Source organism: Sceloporus occidentalis, unplaced genomic scaffold (assembly GCF_023333645.1).
Source record: "Sceloporus occidentalis isolate IW3139 unplaced genomic scaffold, rSceOcc1.0.p SCAF_1, whole genome shotgun sequence".
Taxonomy (NCBI): domain Eukaryota; kingdom Metazoa; phylum Chordata; class Lepidosauria; order Squamata; family Phrynosomatidae; genus Sceloporus; species Sceloporus occidentalis.
The window spans coordinates 172912751-172929674 of record NW_028316981.1 but is presented as its reverse complement, the minus strand read 5'-3'; the positions used below and the strand labels follow the sequence as shown (position 1 = coordinate 172929674).

At 41.9% G+C, this 16924-nt stretch overlaps 1 protein-coding gene across 6 annotated transcripts in view; it reads right to left on the bottom strand.

Annotated features, from left to right (window-relative positions):
- Positions 1-979: 979 nt before the first annotated feature.
- LOC149322748 (SPRY domain-containing protein 3) overlaps positions 980-16924 on the bottom strand; it is a 65258-nt gene continuing 49313 nt past the window's right edge. For all 6 annotated transcript variants that reach the window (XM_089482530.1, XM_089482531.1, XM_089482528.1 and 3 more), the window contains 3 exons: positions 8879-8998; positions 7203-7357; positions 980-4840 (listed from right to left, as the gene is read on the bottom strand). In XM_089482530.1, coding sequence (XP_089338656.1) covers positions 4706-4840; positions 7203-7357; positions 8879-8998 — 410 coding nt within the window. In that variant the 3' untranslated portion in view covers positions 980-4705. The remainder of the gene's footprint in view (positions 4841-7202; positions 7358-8878; positions 8999-16924) is intronic.

The window sequence follows — 16924 nt, the reverse complement described above, 5'->3', positions numbered from 1 at the left end:
AGTACAACTGTCAGCAAAATGCACCAACGGGATCTCAGCCAAGTTCATCATCCACTTGTTGTGACCAGTCCTCTCATGTTCTCCCACTGTTACCCAAGTCTTCTTTCTTACTGTAAAACACCCAGCATTTCTGAGAAAACAGAAAAGTGATGCAGTATTCCACAAGTCTAGATGCCTTTACTTTTACCATCAACAGATGTGGTTTTGATCCAAGTTGTGATTTTCTGGGAACCTGCACACCACACATTCAACATAAACCTTTGCTACACACCCCAGGGGGGGGGATCTTTTAAATCTTTAACTCTTTTAAACAACAATAAAAATACATTTTCTGAAAATGAACATAACTGACGTACAAGACTTAAACAAAGAAAAGGAAAAATTGCTCTTCTTCTTGATTATGGCTGCTAGAATCTCTTTCGCAAAACTTTGGAGACTAGAGGAAACGCCGAGCATAGAAGATTGGAGATTAAAGGTCATGGAATATCTTGAAATGGACAAATTGTCTATATTACTCGGAAATGGCACCTTGGATAATATTGGTAAAGTGTGGAATCCATGGAAGGAATACTTAAAAAGAGAAAAGGGTGATTTTACACAGATGGGATTTGATGAATAAGGAAAAGAGAAAGCAGAAATAAATTCTCAGTGATAGTAACGATATAAAGGGCTAGAAATAGGAAGGCGAGTAGTTCTTATATTGGATTTTAAGGATTTTATGGAAAAGGATATATATGTAAGTAAACAGAGTTAGTAAACAGCATCAATAGTATACGGGAGGATACTGGCATTTAGCCTTAGGAAGGGTTAGGTCAAGTGGATTAGATAGTAATAAGTAACAGTTGCAGTAGTAGAAGAGAGTTGATGAAAAGAATTTATAAAATACTATATAATGTATTAGTTTAGTTACTTAGTTCAGTTAGGATTTTGCTATATAATTGTTTTATAACTTGGTAGAAGAGTATGTTTTAAATTTTGTTATGTTTGAAATAAAAATTAAAAAAAAAAATACATTTTCTGGCCATAACTGTTATAGACAAATATCCCACCAATGGAAAATACCACTTAAACAAAATAATATGATGGTGCTATAATTCTATTACACAATTTGCTGTTATTCTGTGTCTCCAAATCATTTCCCACTTATGATGACCTAAAGTGGACCTACCACAGGGTTTTCTGGAGCCAGGTATGTGTGACTCACCCAAGGTGAACCTGGTGGATTTTCATGGCTAAACTGGAATTTGAGCCCTGGTCTCCAGAGTTGTAGTCCAACACTCAATCCACTACACCACACAACTAATGATTTTTAAAGAAATTCATTTCTATTGTTGTTGTGTGCCTTCAAGTCATTTCCAACAAAATGGTGATCCTCTCAGAGGTTTCTTGTCATAATTTGTTCAGAGTGGTATTACCGTGCCTTCTCCTTGCTGGGAGGGGGGGCTTGCCCAAGTTCACCCAGTGGGTTACTGTGACTGAGCATGGAATTAAACACTGGTTGCCAAAGTCCTAGCCAAACATTCGAGGCACTATACCAGGCTGGCTCTCAATTTCTTTCTATGCATTTTGGTTAGGGAATTACTGGCTGGGACAGAAAAGTTAGTATGTCAGTCAGAGGTGGAAAATCGAGCAGAATCCCTTAATACTGACTGCACAGCTGGCACTTCTGGCAACTGAAGTTGACATCATAGAGAAGCTCAAAAGCTTTTTATCTCATTGAAGTGGTAAATTCTTACATCACCTGAAACCTATTGATAGTCACAACTAGATTTGATCCACTTAATCAATTGCTAAATGATGAGGCAACACTTATGTAAAACCTACTAATTCAATGGGACTAACAAGAGGATTGAGGTCAATTAAAAAAAATATGGAACAAACCTTTTCTGTTTTCTTCCTTTTTATCCCTAAGTACTCACCAGAATGGTATTTGTTTTGTTTATTAGCACTGTCCTGATGCAGTGCTTTAATGCCACAATGCTATTATAGAATTCTTAAATACAGCAAGATAAGTCAGAGGGGTCTTGTAGCACCTTTGAGATTAACTGTGTGCAATAAATTGTACCATAAGCTTCCATGGATCTTCTTCCTCAGATGCATAACGCTAATTAACATTTTTTAAAACAATATACTACTACAAGACTAAAGTGCTTTAATTTTGCTATTATTTTAATTTTTAAAAAATATAAGAGAAGAATGCTACTGCTGCTGCTATTTAAGGGTTGATGTTTTTTTAAATGGCAAGCAATAATAGGTCCAGATAAGTGTTCTATCATATTGGGGGCCTTTGTAGGAGATGCATATTAAATATGACAGAAGCTTATTCAGGTGTTGGATAAGTATGGAAATCTCAAGTTTTATTGAGCATATCAAGACTCTGTCTATCGAGATGCAGAAGGAACCAGAGGCACACACATAGAGCTGGACAGAAGAGGGCTCTGTTCAGACCAGGCATCCATTAGCCACCAGAGACCAAGAGGAGACTGCACAATGGGCAGAGGGAGCAGTATTTTGGCTCCTTGCAAAGGTCTGTTGTAGCCAGGGAATTTTGCATAGCACACTCATCAAGGCTGCCACAATCTTTCATACACTGACTCCCCCACCCCAATCACCCCACCTCCTTTCTTCTACAGCAACATATTCTTTCAGAAACAGGAGGAAAGGAAGTACAATGTGCAACAGCAGCAACAGGGTTAGAATGGAAGATAAGAAGCAGTCCTTTACCCCTCCAATAATCAGGAAGGACTGATGGTAAGATACCAACATTCAAGCGAGAAAGAGAACCAGAAAAGGATGTGTTGCTCCGATCCCAGCCCACTTATAAAACAGGACAATTTCCACAAAGCCAAGTACATCACCAGGGGGAGCCAATGCAATAGCTTTCATGGCCATCCCAACTCAGGTTCCCAGAATATTCTAATTTTAGCAGCAAGACTACCCGTGACTACACAGGGCCAGAGAAATGGGGATAGGGCCATGTAGTGACTTGTCCTTTGTCTACCCACTGTCCTCAAGTGTCAATGAAACTACTACTCTTTGGCTTCTCTTGCCACTGATAAGCCACATATACACAAATGGCACCCATGACAAGGTTTCTTCATCCATCCAAAGAACCCTTGTGAGCTTCAAAGCCAGAGCAGGGAAATGATTACAGCAACACATGCACAATGCAGAATGCAAGAGACCTCAGAAGGGAATGCATACAAGGGCAGGGCTATGAACATAAAGGCCTGCCTTTAACTTGAGGGAAGAAGAGTAGGAAAGGTAATGAGTAAACACTTTACAATCAAACTTCAGGACACAGTTCATGTTCCATGCCTTCTTTTTACCCTCATCTTCTAAGTAACAACCAGCAGTATAGAGATAATGCAACAGCACAGAAACCAGGCTATGAACTATATCATTCAGCAGCCAGCATGGTCCTATATATAGCTCATGATATTAAAAAACCCTCAGCAGTTCAGTGAACGAAGATGGCAGAGGTTATTTTGCCTAAAGGTCACCAACACCCCTTTCTTTTCCTCCCCAGGTCTATTACTAGGCAGAAGACATGTTTACATCGTATCAGGCAGAGAGCTCATCAAAAAAAAAGAAAAAAAAAAGGCACAGCCCTAGAAAGATTTCTTCTCCTTGGATCTAGAACATCCTCTCACATCATCTTCAAAGCTAGCATATAGTCATTGGACAAGAAAGTTAGAAGCCATGGGATTGCACACCTCCAGATTTAACAAAGTAAGTTTAATAAGAAGGTGAAGGGCTAGCCCAAGACATTTGGAAGAGAACAGGATGGAGCCTTTCCTTCTTCATGTAAGGATGCTGGCTGGACTGGTAGCTAAACTTCACCTGAATGCCAACAAAAGAGATTGTTTGTCTTCTATGACACCTGAGGGCAGCAGGCCAGTTTAGGAGGTCCAGAACAGGTTGTGTGGTGTATGTAGTTCCCTCCTCCAACAGAGAAAAACAACTGGGGAGTAAAGGAAGAACTGAACTCAGTACCTAATGGGTTGCCACCTTCTGCCTAATGGTAGGGCTGGTCCCAAGAGCACAGCACAAGAGTTTGCTGCACAGTGTTGAGATCAGGTGAACAACATGTTTCGGATTATGATTCAATGGGGCTGGCCTGCAGCTACAAAGAGGTTACAAATATCCAAAGTATTACACAGAAAGACAAAATATGATGCATAGCCACAGCAGAGAGCTGCACTGTTCTATCTGTGATGAAGCAACTCCTCACAGAAGATGGCCCTGAACTCCTCCAGTACTGGATTAGGCCAGGCCATACCCCAGCCTCTATTTCAAAGCCTAAGATGTGACAACCTCACACCCAGGACCAGAACCAGAACCACACTGCCTCATGAGGCTGTGACTGATGGATCACTGAAAGAGGGGAAGAGACTGGGCCTTTGACCCAGCAACTAAATCCCAGACCTGCTTGGGAAACAAAAGAGCCTCAAGATTTTTTTTTTCCTTCCCCAGCAGTGCCACAAAGAGCCTGTGAGTAGCTGGAATGAAACAGGAAAGAAAAGAATAGGTGGCTCAGGTGATGTTAAGTAGACAGAGATCTATATGGCCCCACAGACAAAAACAACGACAATGCTGCCTCTGGAAATGGAGACTGGAAGTGCAATGAAGAAGAGCCTGGGTACATCCGGCAGTCCCACGGAATGGCAGAAGGAAAGCGATGGGGCACCTCAGCCCTTGTTCCTTAGCCACTGAGCGGGTGCAGATCCACCTTGACTTTCTCCCCGCTGCTCAACATCCCAATGGTGGGATAAAAGCCCCCTCCAGGCACCACAGCATCCTTCTTTCCAATTATCTTCCCGTTGCGTGTAAAGAACACCTGAGAGAGAATGGGGGAGGAGAGGGAGAAAAAAAGTGGTTTAGGTTAGCTTTTGCATAGTTTGACTGAGTAGCTGGATCAAGCTGAATCAGATTTTGAAGGAATCTTTCAAAATGTGGACTGATTTGTTAAGGCAGCTATATAACAAGAACCATGTACATGGCTCAGATTGGCATATGCAAACTCTGTTTCAGCTGAATAAAAAAAAACCAATATTCAAAAGCTGCTTTAATAAATAAATACAGCAAATAGCACTGGTGAACTGGAGGCCTCTGCTGAATTCTCATCACATTTCCAGGCAACCACGACAGTACCATTTCCAGGGTCTCACCCTTTGCTAGATGTTCCAGCCAAATTTATTCCTTTAAAGAAGATGTGTGCAACCTAGTGCCCCCAAGATATTTGCAGCTACAGCTCCCATCATTCTTGGTCACTGGCCATGCTGTCTGGGGCAGAGGGGAGATGCAGTCCATCTGGAGGAGACCAGATTGGAAAAGTTTCATTATAGTAATCTGTAGGAATACTTGACTCATACAGGGCAGGGGAGATAACTATGGAGCTTTCCAGTTGTTTTTCAACTGTGATTTCCAGTAGCCTTAGCCTGCATAGCATATGATAAGGAATGCTGCAGACAACAGCCGCAGGATGCCCACTCCTACTGTAAGGTGAGAAAACAAAAGTCAATGAGTAATATGCCTATAAAGCCAGCACACCATAGTCACGTGGTTCAAGTGCTGGACTAGGACTCTGGGAGACAGGGATTCAAATCCCCCACTCAGCCATGGAATCCCATCAGGGTGACCTTGGCCAAATCACACTCTCTCAGCTTCAGAGCAAGACAATGCCAACCCCCCTCTGAACAAACTTTGCAAAGAAAAAAAACTGTGGAAGTTTTGCCTTAGGCTTGCCACCAGTCAGAAATGACTTGAAGGCACATAACAGCAACAAATCTCTTAATCCCAATTAATTTGAGTTCTTTAAAACGTGCTGACAACAATTCCCATCATCACAAACATTAGTGATGCTGGGTGGAGAGAATGGAATTTGTAGTTAAACAGACCTGGAGAACAGGAGGTTATTTTGGGAAAGCTGCCTTAATTTGATGACTTCATTTAATTGTGTTTCCAGATGGGGCTTTTATTCTGGAGTAATCATCCTACCCCAAACATGAAATGTTATGGAGGTCCAGGTGAAGTAATCAGCTTCCATTTGTAACCCTACTCAGTGTTCTCACCATCTTCCACCTTCTCTGTTACCAGAGAAAAAACTTCCTTTTGTTTTCTTTTTCTCTCTTTCTTTTCTTTTTCTTTCTTGTTAAGTATAATTGATATACTGCCTGTTTGGAAACATCCTTCATTAACTGCATTACCCATGGCACTCTGTGTACCAACTCCCACTCCTGTTGCACTGGAAAGCCAAAGTTGACAAGACAGACAGACAGTGCTTGGAACTTCAGGAATGCAGCCCTTGCACAAAATCAAAGCTGGGATACAGAGATCCCCCTGAGCTCAACTCCTGAGTGGGGAGACACCCATTCTCAGCCTAGGGGCCCAGAAGCACTGCTCATAGTAGCCACTAGGAAGCAACCTAAACTAAAGAACTAGTTTAATCCAGACTGTGCAATGACAAAACAAGAGAGAAATCAGAGAGCAGTGAGAGTATGAATCTCCTCCTGTCTGGCATATGCTGAGAAACAGAGCAGCAGCAAAGGGGTAAAAACAGCAACAACCATAAAGCACCAACAGCCAGGCAGCCCCTTAATTAATTTATTTATTTATTTATTTACATTATTTATACCCCGCCCTTCAGCCCTAATGGATATCAGAGCAGCTTACAATTATTATTTTTAATAAGACGGTTCCCTGCCCTCAGGCTTACAATCTAAAAGACACGACACAAAAGGAGAAGGGAATGGTGGTGGGGAAGGGGATGAAGTCCAGTGGTTCTTCTCTCCCTCTGAGGCCTGGACCAAGGCAGATGGACTAGAGTCTTCCTTTAGGGAAGACTGCAGCCTGTCTCTTGAGAGCATTTTGCCAAGACATGAAACAACTGGGGAGACAAGCAACTGGACCAATCCCAGGCAGAACTGCTTAGGCAACTCAGCCCTTGGTCCACATATAGCTCCCCTACTCTGTTTCGGAGGGATTAGCTGCTCCAATATGGCTGCCTTCCCCCCCCCCCAACCAAAAAAAGAGAGCCTCAAAGGGAGGCAATTCTTTAAATCAAACTCCAAACCCCCAGCATCTTCTTTCCAATCGCCATCACAAAACTGGAAAGGGACCTCTGGCCAGTGCCACGTTTGCTGTTGGAGGTAGCAAAGGTAAGGCTACAGCCATCATCTGAAAACCCAAGTGTCACTTACCACTACTTTCTTGCCTTCATGTTCCTGTTCCATGTCTTCTCCATCCTCTTCCTCATCTTCATCCTCTTCAGCTTCCTGATGCAGGTACAGGACATTCCTTACACCTCGGGGTTTGGCCCTAATAGCGACCGTATCACAGCTGTCATCACTATCACCTGTAGGACACCCACAAACCAGCATTAACTCTTGGAATGAAATATACTTCAATCCTAGGCCCCATGAAAGAACCATAATGCACTGGCAGCCACACAACACCTCAGGCTCAAAACCAAGGCTGATAAAGCTCTGTAACTTCAGAAACCAGTCAATACAAGCCAGCATACATGCCAGATGAGAGCCAGAGTGCTAGAGTGGCTTTAGAGTTAGAAAATGAATCTGGAGACATGTTCAAATCTCCACATATTGATATTTACCCCTAGATTTTTTGTCTTGCTTGAAGCCTCGGAGAAGCCATTTTTGATTAACAGAAGATCCCGTTATTCAAAAATGGCTTCTCCGAGGCTGCCCCATGAACGCTTCAGTGACAGAAGGAAAACGGGAAGCCTCAATTACTTTAAAGAAGTGTGATGGATGATCCCACCTCCTGCGCTTCTGCAATGTTTGGATAGTGATAAGTGCCTCATGTGATAAGATCCTAGGTGACCCTAGACAAGTCACACTCTCTCAGCCTCAGAAACAGGCAAAGGCAAACCACCTCTGAATAAATCTTGCCAAGAAAACCCAGCAATAGGGTCACCATTAGTCAGAAATGACTGAAAGATACCAACAGTACACATCAGAAAGGTTACCCTGGATAGAGCTTGTGAAGACTCAGTGTCTCAGTGCTATCATGCCAGATTGATACAGGCTTGTAGAACAGAACCTCACCTGATAACCTGCGGCAACTAAAAGTTGTCTCCAGGTACTCAAAAACAGTGACACTTAAAGTTGGTTTTAAATATATAAATATTTTAAACCATAAATGACCAGAATACAACTGGTCATCTAGGAAAAATTTCAGTTTGCCAGTGCACTATGTGAACCTATCTGCAAGGATGCTACCATCCATACTGCATAGAAGAAAGAGCAAGGCAGAAAGGGAAAAGGCAAGGCTTAAATGATGGTGTGAAATCCTGCAGTTTCACACATTGCATTCCCTTCTGTACATTCCCAAAAGGAAACCTCTGCCTGAAATTTGCCAATGGTTCTTGGCAATGGGAGACTGTCAGGGAAGGAAGGAGAAATCACACCAAACCACTAGTTTTTCATCCTCTGTGTTCCTTTTCCTGTAGGATCTCAACAGCAAAATCCCATAGACATCACCATATAGGGAAGTGATTAATTGGTAACGCTGTAGCTCCAATCCAGATTAGCAACTATTTATACTATCAAGTGACAAACTGGATTGGGCAAGGATAGCAATATGGTTGCTACTTCTTGTGAAATCACACAGAATATCACATTTCAAGGTTGCCAGTCTTTCCACACTAGCCTTTTGGCAAATGAATTGTAGGCTGGTGGAACCTATTCCCAGGAGGCCAAATCTAGTCCAAAAGCTGCTGGTTGACAATTCCACTACTGTAGAAACTTGCCATGCCATACTCCACATTCATGCACACATGCTGTGACCTACATCTGCAACATCTATATTTATTACTTTACATCATCTTATGATTCACAGAATGCCAAATGCTCACCTTCACTGTCAAGGATATAGTCACGGGGGAACATGATCCCACAGCCCATGATGTCTCCCTTGTAGCAGCGTGGACCAAAGGGATCTCCCACTCCGCTCCCGTGAAAAATCTTGCCATCGTCTGCAAATTTTTTAAAAAGGCATCTCAGTAATGAGAAAAAAACAAGGTTGGAAGATAATATGGACATCAGCTATCATATGAAACTGTTGAATGAACTAGTTCAAGAAGGATATCAACAAGCTAGAATGTGTCCAGAGAAGAATGACTAAGGTCCAAAACACACTGCAGAAATAATCCATCTTGAGACCACTTTAACTGCCCTGGCTCAGTGCTAGGAAGCCCGGGAAATTGTGGTTTATTGTGGCACCAGAGCTCTCTGACAGAGAAGCTTCAATGTCTCACAAAACTACAGTTCCCAGGATTCACTAGGATTGAGCCAGGGCAATTAAAGTGGTCTCAAACTGGATTATTTTTGCAGTGTGTTTTAGACCTATGATGATCAGTGGTCTGGAAACGAAGGCCTATGAGGAACAATTTACGGAACTAGGTATGTATAACCTGGAGACAAGAAGACTAAGAGGTGACATGACAGCCATCTTTAAATATCAAAAGAGATGTCAAGTAGAAGATAGAGTCAGCTTGTTTTCTGCTGCTCCAGAGCCAATGGATTCAAATTACAAAAGATTCTGCCTAGAGATCTAGAGGGTACTGGACTCTCCTTTTGTGGAGTCTTGAAACAGGTGGAATGGACATCTTTCAGGAGCGCTGCAGTTGTGTGTTCCTGCATGGCAGAAGGTTGGGTTAGATGGCCCTACTGGATCCTTGTAAGATTCTATGATTTTGTGATTCTAAAACGTAGAATGCCAGCAAAACAAAATACCGAGAACCCAAAAACCTGAACACAGATGACAGAGACATCCCCCACTCTGTTCACCCAAGCCTACCCCAGTACCAAAGGTAGGTGGAGGAACTACAGACAGTATATCCAGAGAATCTGCCTAAACTTCTGCTCTCTTGGGTTGGGGTGAGGGATTCAACTGCTCCGTTGATCCAGAGGTTTGATAACTTGCCTGCAGACTAATAACTCGGTGACTGCAGATATCTCTGGAACTTTAACAATTAGCATCCCAGGATCTTTTGCTCCTTCTGCGGGAGATGCTTTTAGCTGCTATTAATATCCAAGGCTTAGAAGAAAAAAAGTAAAGAAACACATTGGATTTTCATGCAAATAGCACAACCCTTTGAGCAGGCTGCCTCCTTCATTGAACATGCCAATATTCCCTGCCTACATGGAATATTCAATTCAGTACTGTTACTCTAAACCAAAGCATCCCCGACAGATGGCCATCCAGCCTCTGTTTAAAGACCTCTAAGGAGGGAGACTCCACTACACTCCGAGGACGTGTGTTCCAATTCCATGCAGGTGAATTTCCGACAGGAGCAGAAGGCATAGACTGTTCCATCCCTCCTACAGAAACCATGAAGACTTCAGCAGGAAAGAAGCCACCACTACTCTTTCCACACCAAGCCTAAAAATGAAGCTGCTAGAGGGAGTGCAGCTCTTCCACTCTTCTCTGCCCCCTCAACATGTTAGTAATGCCCTGGTAAAGGAGCCCTGGTGGCGCAGTGGTTAAATGCCTGTACTGCAGCCATTCACTCAAAACCACAAGGTTGCGAGTTCAAGACCAGCAAAAGGGCCCAAGCTCGACTCAGGCTTGCATCCTTCCGAGGTCGCTAAAATGAGTACCCAGACTGTTGGGGGCAAATTAGCTTACTTGCTAATTAGCTTACTTGCTGTTCACCGCTATGATCTTTGGAATAGCGGTATATAAATAAAACAAATTATTAATTAATTATTTCTGCAAAAGAGTAATTTCTACAAGGCTGTTTTCTATGAGGCTGTTTTCAAATACAGTGTGCTATAGGCTACAGCTCAGAGGAAGAAACTGGCAAAGCCACTTCTAAGTAGTTCTTACCTAAGAAAACTCTTATGAAATTCATGGGGTTGCCATATGTTGACAGGTGACTTGAAGGCACACACACACTGGAATAACTCCTCTTCATGCTTCAAGTTTACACATTCATACAGCTAGGCCTTGAGCAAGAAGCAAGCTAGGAATATCAGTAATCTTAACACAGCTGGAATTCCTCAGCCCAACTGGAATTCCTAGGGGGAGAAAAATCTACCCAGCCTCTTAGAAGAGAATTGTCATCACTGGTAGATCTATGATCCCATGGGACCAAAAATAACCTGGGACTCCCTTGATCATATAGGCAGGATTGTGCTTCTCAGGATAACAGCCCATGGGTAGCAACCTCTGAATGCAGACACAGACCAGGCAGGCCTGGTTTCCATTTCCTAAGGTATATTTGACAAGACAGCAGAGGACTTGAAAGCTTTTTTCAAATTCTCATCATGCGAACCTCCAGGGCTAAACAAACAGGTTTAGCCAATCAGGCACACTGCCCTGCCAGACCAAAAAACAACAGCAACAACAAAGGAAGCCCACCATTCACCACCACGACCCATGATCAAAGCCAGACAAGCTCAGAACCTGGTGGTCAGAGAACAGTTCCTTGCCGCTGGGCAGACAAGAACAAAAGGGAGAAGGGAGGGAAGGAGAGGGAGCCCACAGACCACTTGAAAGGCCTTGGCGCTCCCTCAGTCTCTCCAAGTTCAGCTATGCGGGCGGATGCGGGCGTCCGGAACACAAGGCACCTGGCCAAGACCCTTTTGTCTCCACGAAGGAGGGAAGGTTGGAGATTTGCTCGGCCAAAGGACTGTAAATATTTCCTGCAGTTGCTGAGGAAACCTTGGGAATAATGTTGAGTAAACATTCCAAAGTGCGTCTAAAATCATGAAGGCTGGTCAGACAGAGTGCCTTTTAGGGAATCCCCTCTGGTTCAGCAGGCCCAGGAAAGGGGTCAGAAGTAGCATCAGGATGTTGAGGCTGAGGAGAAGGAGGGATGTCTTTGGGGATCTGTGAGGAATGGGAGCTTTAGCAAAACCTTCTCTCCCCAAGGTTGCTGCCTCCTGTTTCTTGATGTGCTCTGTGGACAACACACAGGCTACCATCACCACAAACACAACATGGCAAATTACAGGTGGCCAAGGTGTGTGTCATTTTGATTGTTGTTTTTTCCAAACAGACTGTCCAATAAGTTAATCAAAATCAACTGAGCTCTTCAACGAGAACAGTTCTAACCCATCCAGTTTACTTTCTGCTTTATTGATCTTCTACCTGCAAGGAGCTGTCCCTGTGTTTAAGGAAGGATTAAATAAAAAACACACACCCCATTTCTGAAGTCAAAGGTGGTACAGTCTGCAGCAGTAGCCAATATTGCTGCATGTGTATCCTGTATTCTTAGTTATCATCAGTGTGAGCAGGACCTTTTAGACAAGGGTAATATATAACAGGGAATCCTTATGTTCATCTTTGTCCCACATACCCACCCCACTCTCTGTCCCCTGGTTTCTCAGTGAGGGATGGAGTCCCAAGGACCCCACTCCACAACTCTCCAGGTGGTTATTTTTCCTCAAGAGAGACTCATCCAGTGGAAGCCACCAAAATGTCTGCTTGTGGAACCTGCAGCAAAGCAAATGAGATAGAAACCCAAAGAGGCTGTTACTAGGAGACTGAAGAAGAGGCAACTGAAACTGAGAAAGTTGCTCTAGCACTGACAGAGCCCTGTTTTGTTGGCCAACATGGATACTATATTAGTATGCAAAGGGATCTTGTAGCACCTTTGAGACTAGCTTAGTGAAAAAGGTTGTAGCATTAGCTTTTGTAGACTTGATCTACAAAGAGATCCATGCATCTAAGAGAGCAGACCAAGTCTACAAAAACTTATGCTGCAACTTCTTTCTCTTAGTTTTAAAGGTGCTGCAAGTTCCCTTCGTATACTGATATTCCAAATTAACACAGCTATGTGTCTGAATGGATAAGAAATGTACAGCTTCAGAGATAATCTTCAAGCTCACTTTCTATGCCCAAGATAAGGGCAAACCAGGATTCAGAATATCAGGAGAACAAGAGAGAGAGAGAGAGAGTTACACTTAATTCAGCACTCAGCCTGCTGGGTTTATCCACTCACACAAGTACTATGCAGACTAGTACCATGACATGCTAATAAATCCAAACTAGGCAGCTGTCATCTGTGCTGTGTTGTGCCACATCCAAGAGCCAAAGCAGTGTGCCTTTCAGAGCTACCATAAATGCCTGTCACAGTAGATACAAGAATAACCCATGTCAAGCCATAGCCCATTACAGGACTGTCATTTAGGACAGAGTTACATCCAACTCTCAATTTATATCAGGAAGAAATATAATGATAATTGACAAGCATGTTTTCAACAATGCACTATATATCTTTGCCACATCACTGCATGGCCACAATCAATCCACTCCCACATGTATAGATAAAGGCTATTTAAATATTTGAAGGGATGTCATATTGAGGAGGGAGCAAGCTTGTTTTCTGCTGCTCCAGAGAACAGGACCCAGAACAATGGATGCAAGCTACAGAAAAAAAGATTCCACCTCAACATTAGGAGTAACTTCCTGACAGTAAGGGCTGTTCGACAATGGAACACACTCCCTCAAACTCCTTGCAAGTCTTTAAACAGAGGCTGGATGGCCATCTGTTAGGTATGCTTTGAGAGTTCCTGCATGGCAGGAGTTGGACTGGATGGCCCTTGTGGTCTCTTCCAACTCTGATTCTATGATGCTATGATTCCAAGCATTCATCCTCAGCACCTTTCATTTACAGAATTAAGCTCCAAAGCTGTTGTATTTTTTTAACGACTTAAATTATGCGACAAAAAGGATAACATTTCCCAGGTCCAATTCTCCCCACTCACAACTGTTGAAAACCCTGTGAAGAAAGAAATGCCACTTAAGAGTATGTCTTCACTTCTTCTCCAAAATGAAAGAGGAACCTTTGTAGTAGCAGCCATTATCATCAGGTAAACCCAGTGCACTTAAGACAAAGTGTAGCCCCCCTGCATGTCCTATAACAATATGAGCTGAGGGGGCATTGCCTTCTCAACAACTTTTGGAGGCCCTCGGGTTGACCGTTGCTGCTTTAAACAGACACTGCTTTCACCATGTTATAAATACCAAGACCAATAGTACTTAATGAAAGTGGTTGTTGCCTGATAGACACAGTGGAAACCAAACCCTAAACATCATTGTGTACTGTATATATACACTACATAACTATTTATCACAAAAGGTTACATACTAATGGTACCAGGGGAGATTCTTTTCCAAAATCTGACCTAATTTCTGTGAACATAAGCCCATTTCTCCACCCAACAAAATCAGTATCTTCCAAGAGAATACAGATTCATCCTGCCAGTACCTGCTTTACACGTTTGTTAGGCAAGGTAAAGTATGAAAACAGCCAGAAGTACCACTCCTCCATCAAAAAAAGGATTCACCATGGGCCTCTAGTCCTAGTCAATTTGCTAAAACCCAGCAGGATAAATAATAAACACAGCTTAGCAACCCACTATTGTTCATATGCTTAAATACTTCCAAGACCTGAGGCATCCTTAGACTCATATTATTGCTATTACGTAGATGAGTTGCTGGTTCTGTTTGAGGTCAATACAGTAGTCTTTGGACCAAATCTGACTAATAATCTGTAGTGCCAACTGCTTTACAGATAATTAGTCAGATTGGTCCAAAGATTTCTGTGTAAATTTACAGCGCTATATAAATAAAGGTTAATAATAATAATAATAATAATAATAATAATAATTTCTGTATTTACCTCAAGCAGAAACAACAGCTACTTATCTAGGTAATAGTAATAATATGAGTCCAAAGTCTTGGAAGTGTTTAAGCTTATACATCATAGTAAGCAAGCCTTACACTAGCTTTAAAAAATGACTATTTATTTTAGGAAGAATGGCCAATGCGTTTTGACTGTAGATCATTTTTGTAGTAAAGAAGAATCCTTTCTAATGCAACCAAGATGGCTCTTGCAAGAATATATTTTGCATAACCTTGAGTGAACTATTTTATTGTACTAGCAAAAAACACACACATGAAGATGGCTTGTCCCAAGGAAGGCCAAATGATCCAATGTATTTAATTTTAATCCTAAATAAATTGTTGCTTTTTAGCAATGGCTTAAGTTCAGCTCTTCCTCTCAGCCTCACAAAGCCATCCCAAAGGCAGCCTCAACACGGATGAGTCTACAAGGACAAGCACAACTTCAGCATTCTTCTCACACAACGTGAACTTATGCCAGATCAGAATACTTGTATGACCTTGCCCTTGAAGAGTGGAAAGTGTTCAGTTTGAAGGTTCATAGAAAACTACTACATATCACCACGCAAGTCCACAACAGAAAACAAAGACTAGAGAATCTGAGATGGTTCTGTTAAGAGAAAAGGCTATGTAAACCACATGGCCAAGGAGCCCATATCTGGAAAAGAGGCCATCTTCAACTGGCTTATAGCACAAGATTTCAGACTGTGAGGCAGGCTTTCCTATGAAACATGGACAGTTGCCAGAGGCACCAAGTGTTTATCTCTTTTGTCTTATTTTTACAAAGAGTGGAAGTGATATCACAAGCAGATGTGTGTGTATTCTGCCATCCTTTACAAGTACAGGAGTGGTTACAAGTAGAGAATTCAATACCCTGAGAAACACAGCTTTCAATTTTTGTTTTTATTTCAGGTGTCTAGCCCTTAGGGCATGAAAGTTTAAGGGCAATGTCTTAGGAAATGTCAGAATTTTAAAATACAATGGCTGTCTGATAAGAATTTCCACTGGGTGGGTCTTCAGTGTCCCAGAACACAGTATGTTTTCTCTTTCCAAGATTGGCTCAACTTTAATTTGATATTAAAAGTCACAAATTGCTCCTGGGAATTATTTTCCCACTGAAAGTACTGAGAGGCTCAGTGCAAACATAACCATAGGACATAACCTGGTGGCACAGTAGTTACATGCTGGTACTACAGCAACAAGGTTGTGAGTTCAATCCTGCAGAACTCCAGGGTCCATTCGGCCTTCCATCTTTTCATAGGTCGGTAAAATGAGTACCCAGCTTAGTTTTCTGTGGGTTTTTCGGGCTATGTGGCCATGTTCTAGAAGAGTTTATTCCTGATGTTTCACCGGCATCTGTCGCTGGCATCTTCAGAGTACCCAGCTTGTTGGGGCAACTGGCTTACCTTTTGTAAACCACTTAGGGAGTGCTGAGTGATAAGGAATGCTAGGGAATTCTTGGAACTGTAATTGTGTAAGACATTTAACCTTTAATCAACTGTTAACATGTCTCCTCCCCCCTTCTTATTTTTTAAGAAAGTATTGGCACAACCTTTGGGGGTGGGGGAGGTAGAATGGAAAGCTGGGAGTAGAGTGAGTTTTTTCAATTTACATTTTTATTAAAAAGGCAAATTTTCAGTTTTTTTCCAGTGAAAGAATAAGAAATATTCAGGGATTTAGAAGAACTGTCAATTGAAGTATTTTCTCTTTTGCAATAGTAAATTGGTTTTAAAAATGGTTTATTCACTCAAAATGCCAAAAGCTGTATAGTATGAAGATGAGTATGTAGAAAAGTCTACAAAATGAGAGAAAATGTAATGTATTTCTGTGCATATAGTAAATATACACAATACTCTAATCCAATATGCTTTTTACATCTAGTGAGTCCTGCCATTTTCATGAGAGGAGCAAACTGGTGGCCTTTCATTACTTGTGGTAAAATCTTGTTAAAGAACTCAATATTTTAAAGACTGAGCTAAACTTTATATCAAATATTTTGCTAGCCTCATCCTAAAAGCCAGTGTTGCCTTCTATCCAAGAAAACACACTTCATTTTCTTTATAACAAAATCTGACCTTTCTGTTTTCATTTTCCCCACTACTTCTTAAATAGCAAACCCTAAGATGCAGGTAACATAAGGGTGCAATAGTTTGTAGCCCTTTCTTTAAGGTATATTCCCAATTTTGCTTATATAAAATTATGGCATTTTTAAATGCCATAAATATGCCAATTAGTAAAATTTTATACAATTACTAAGTTATGAATG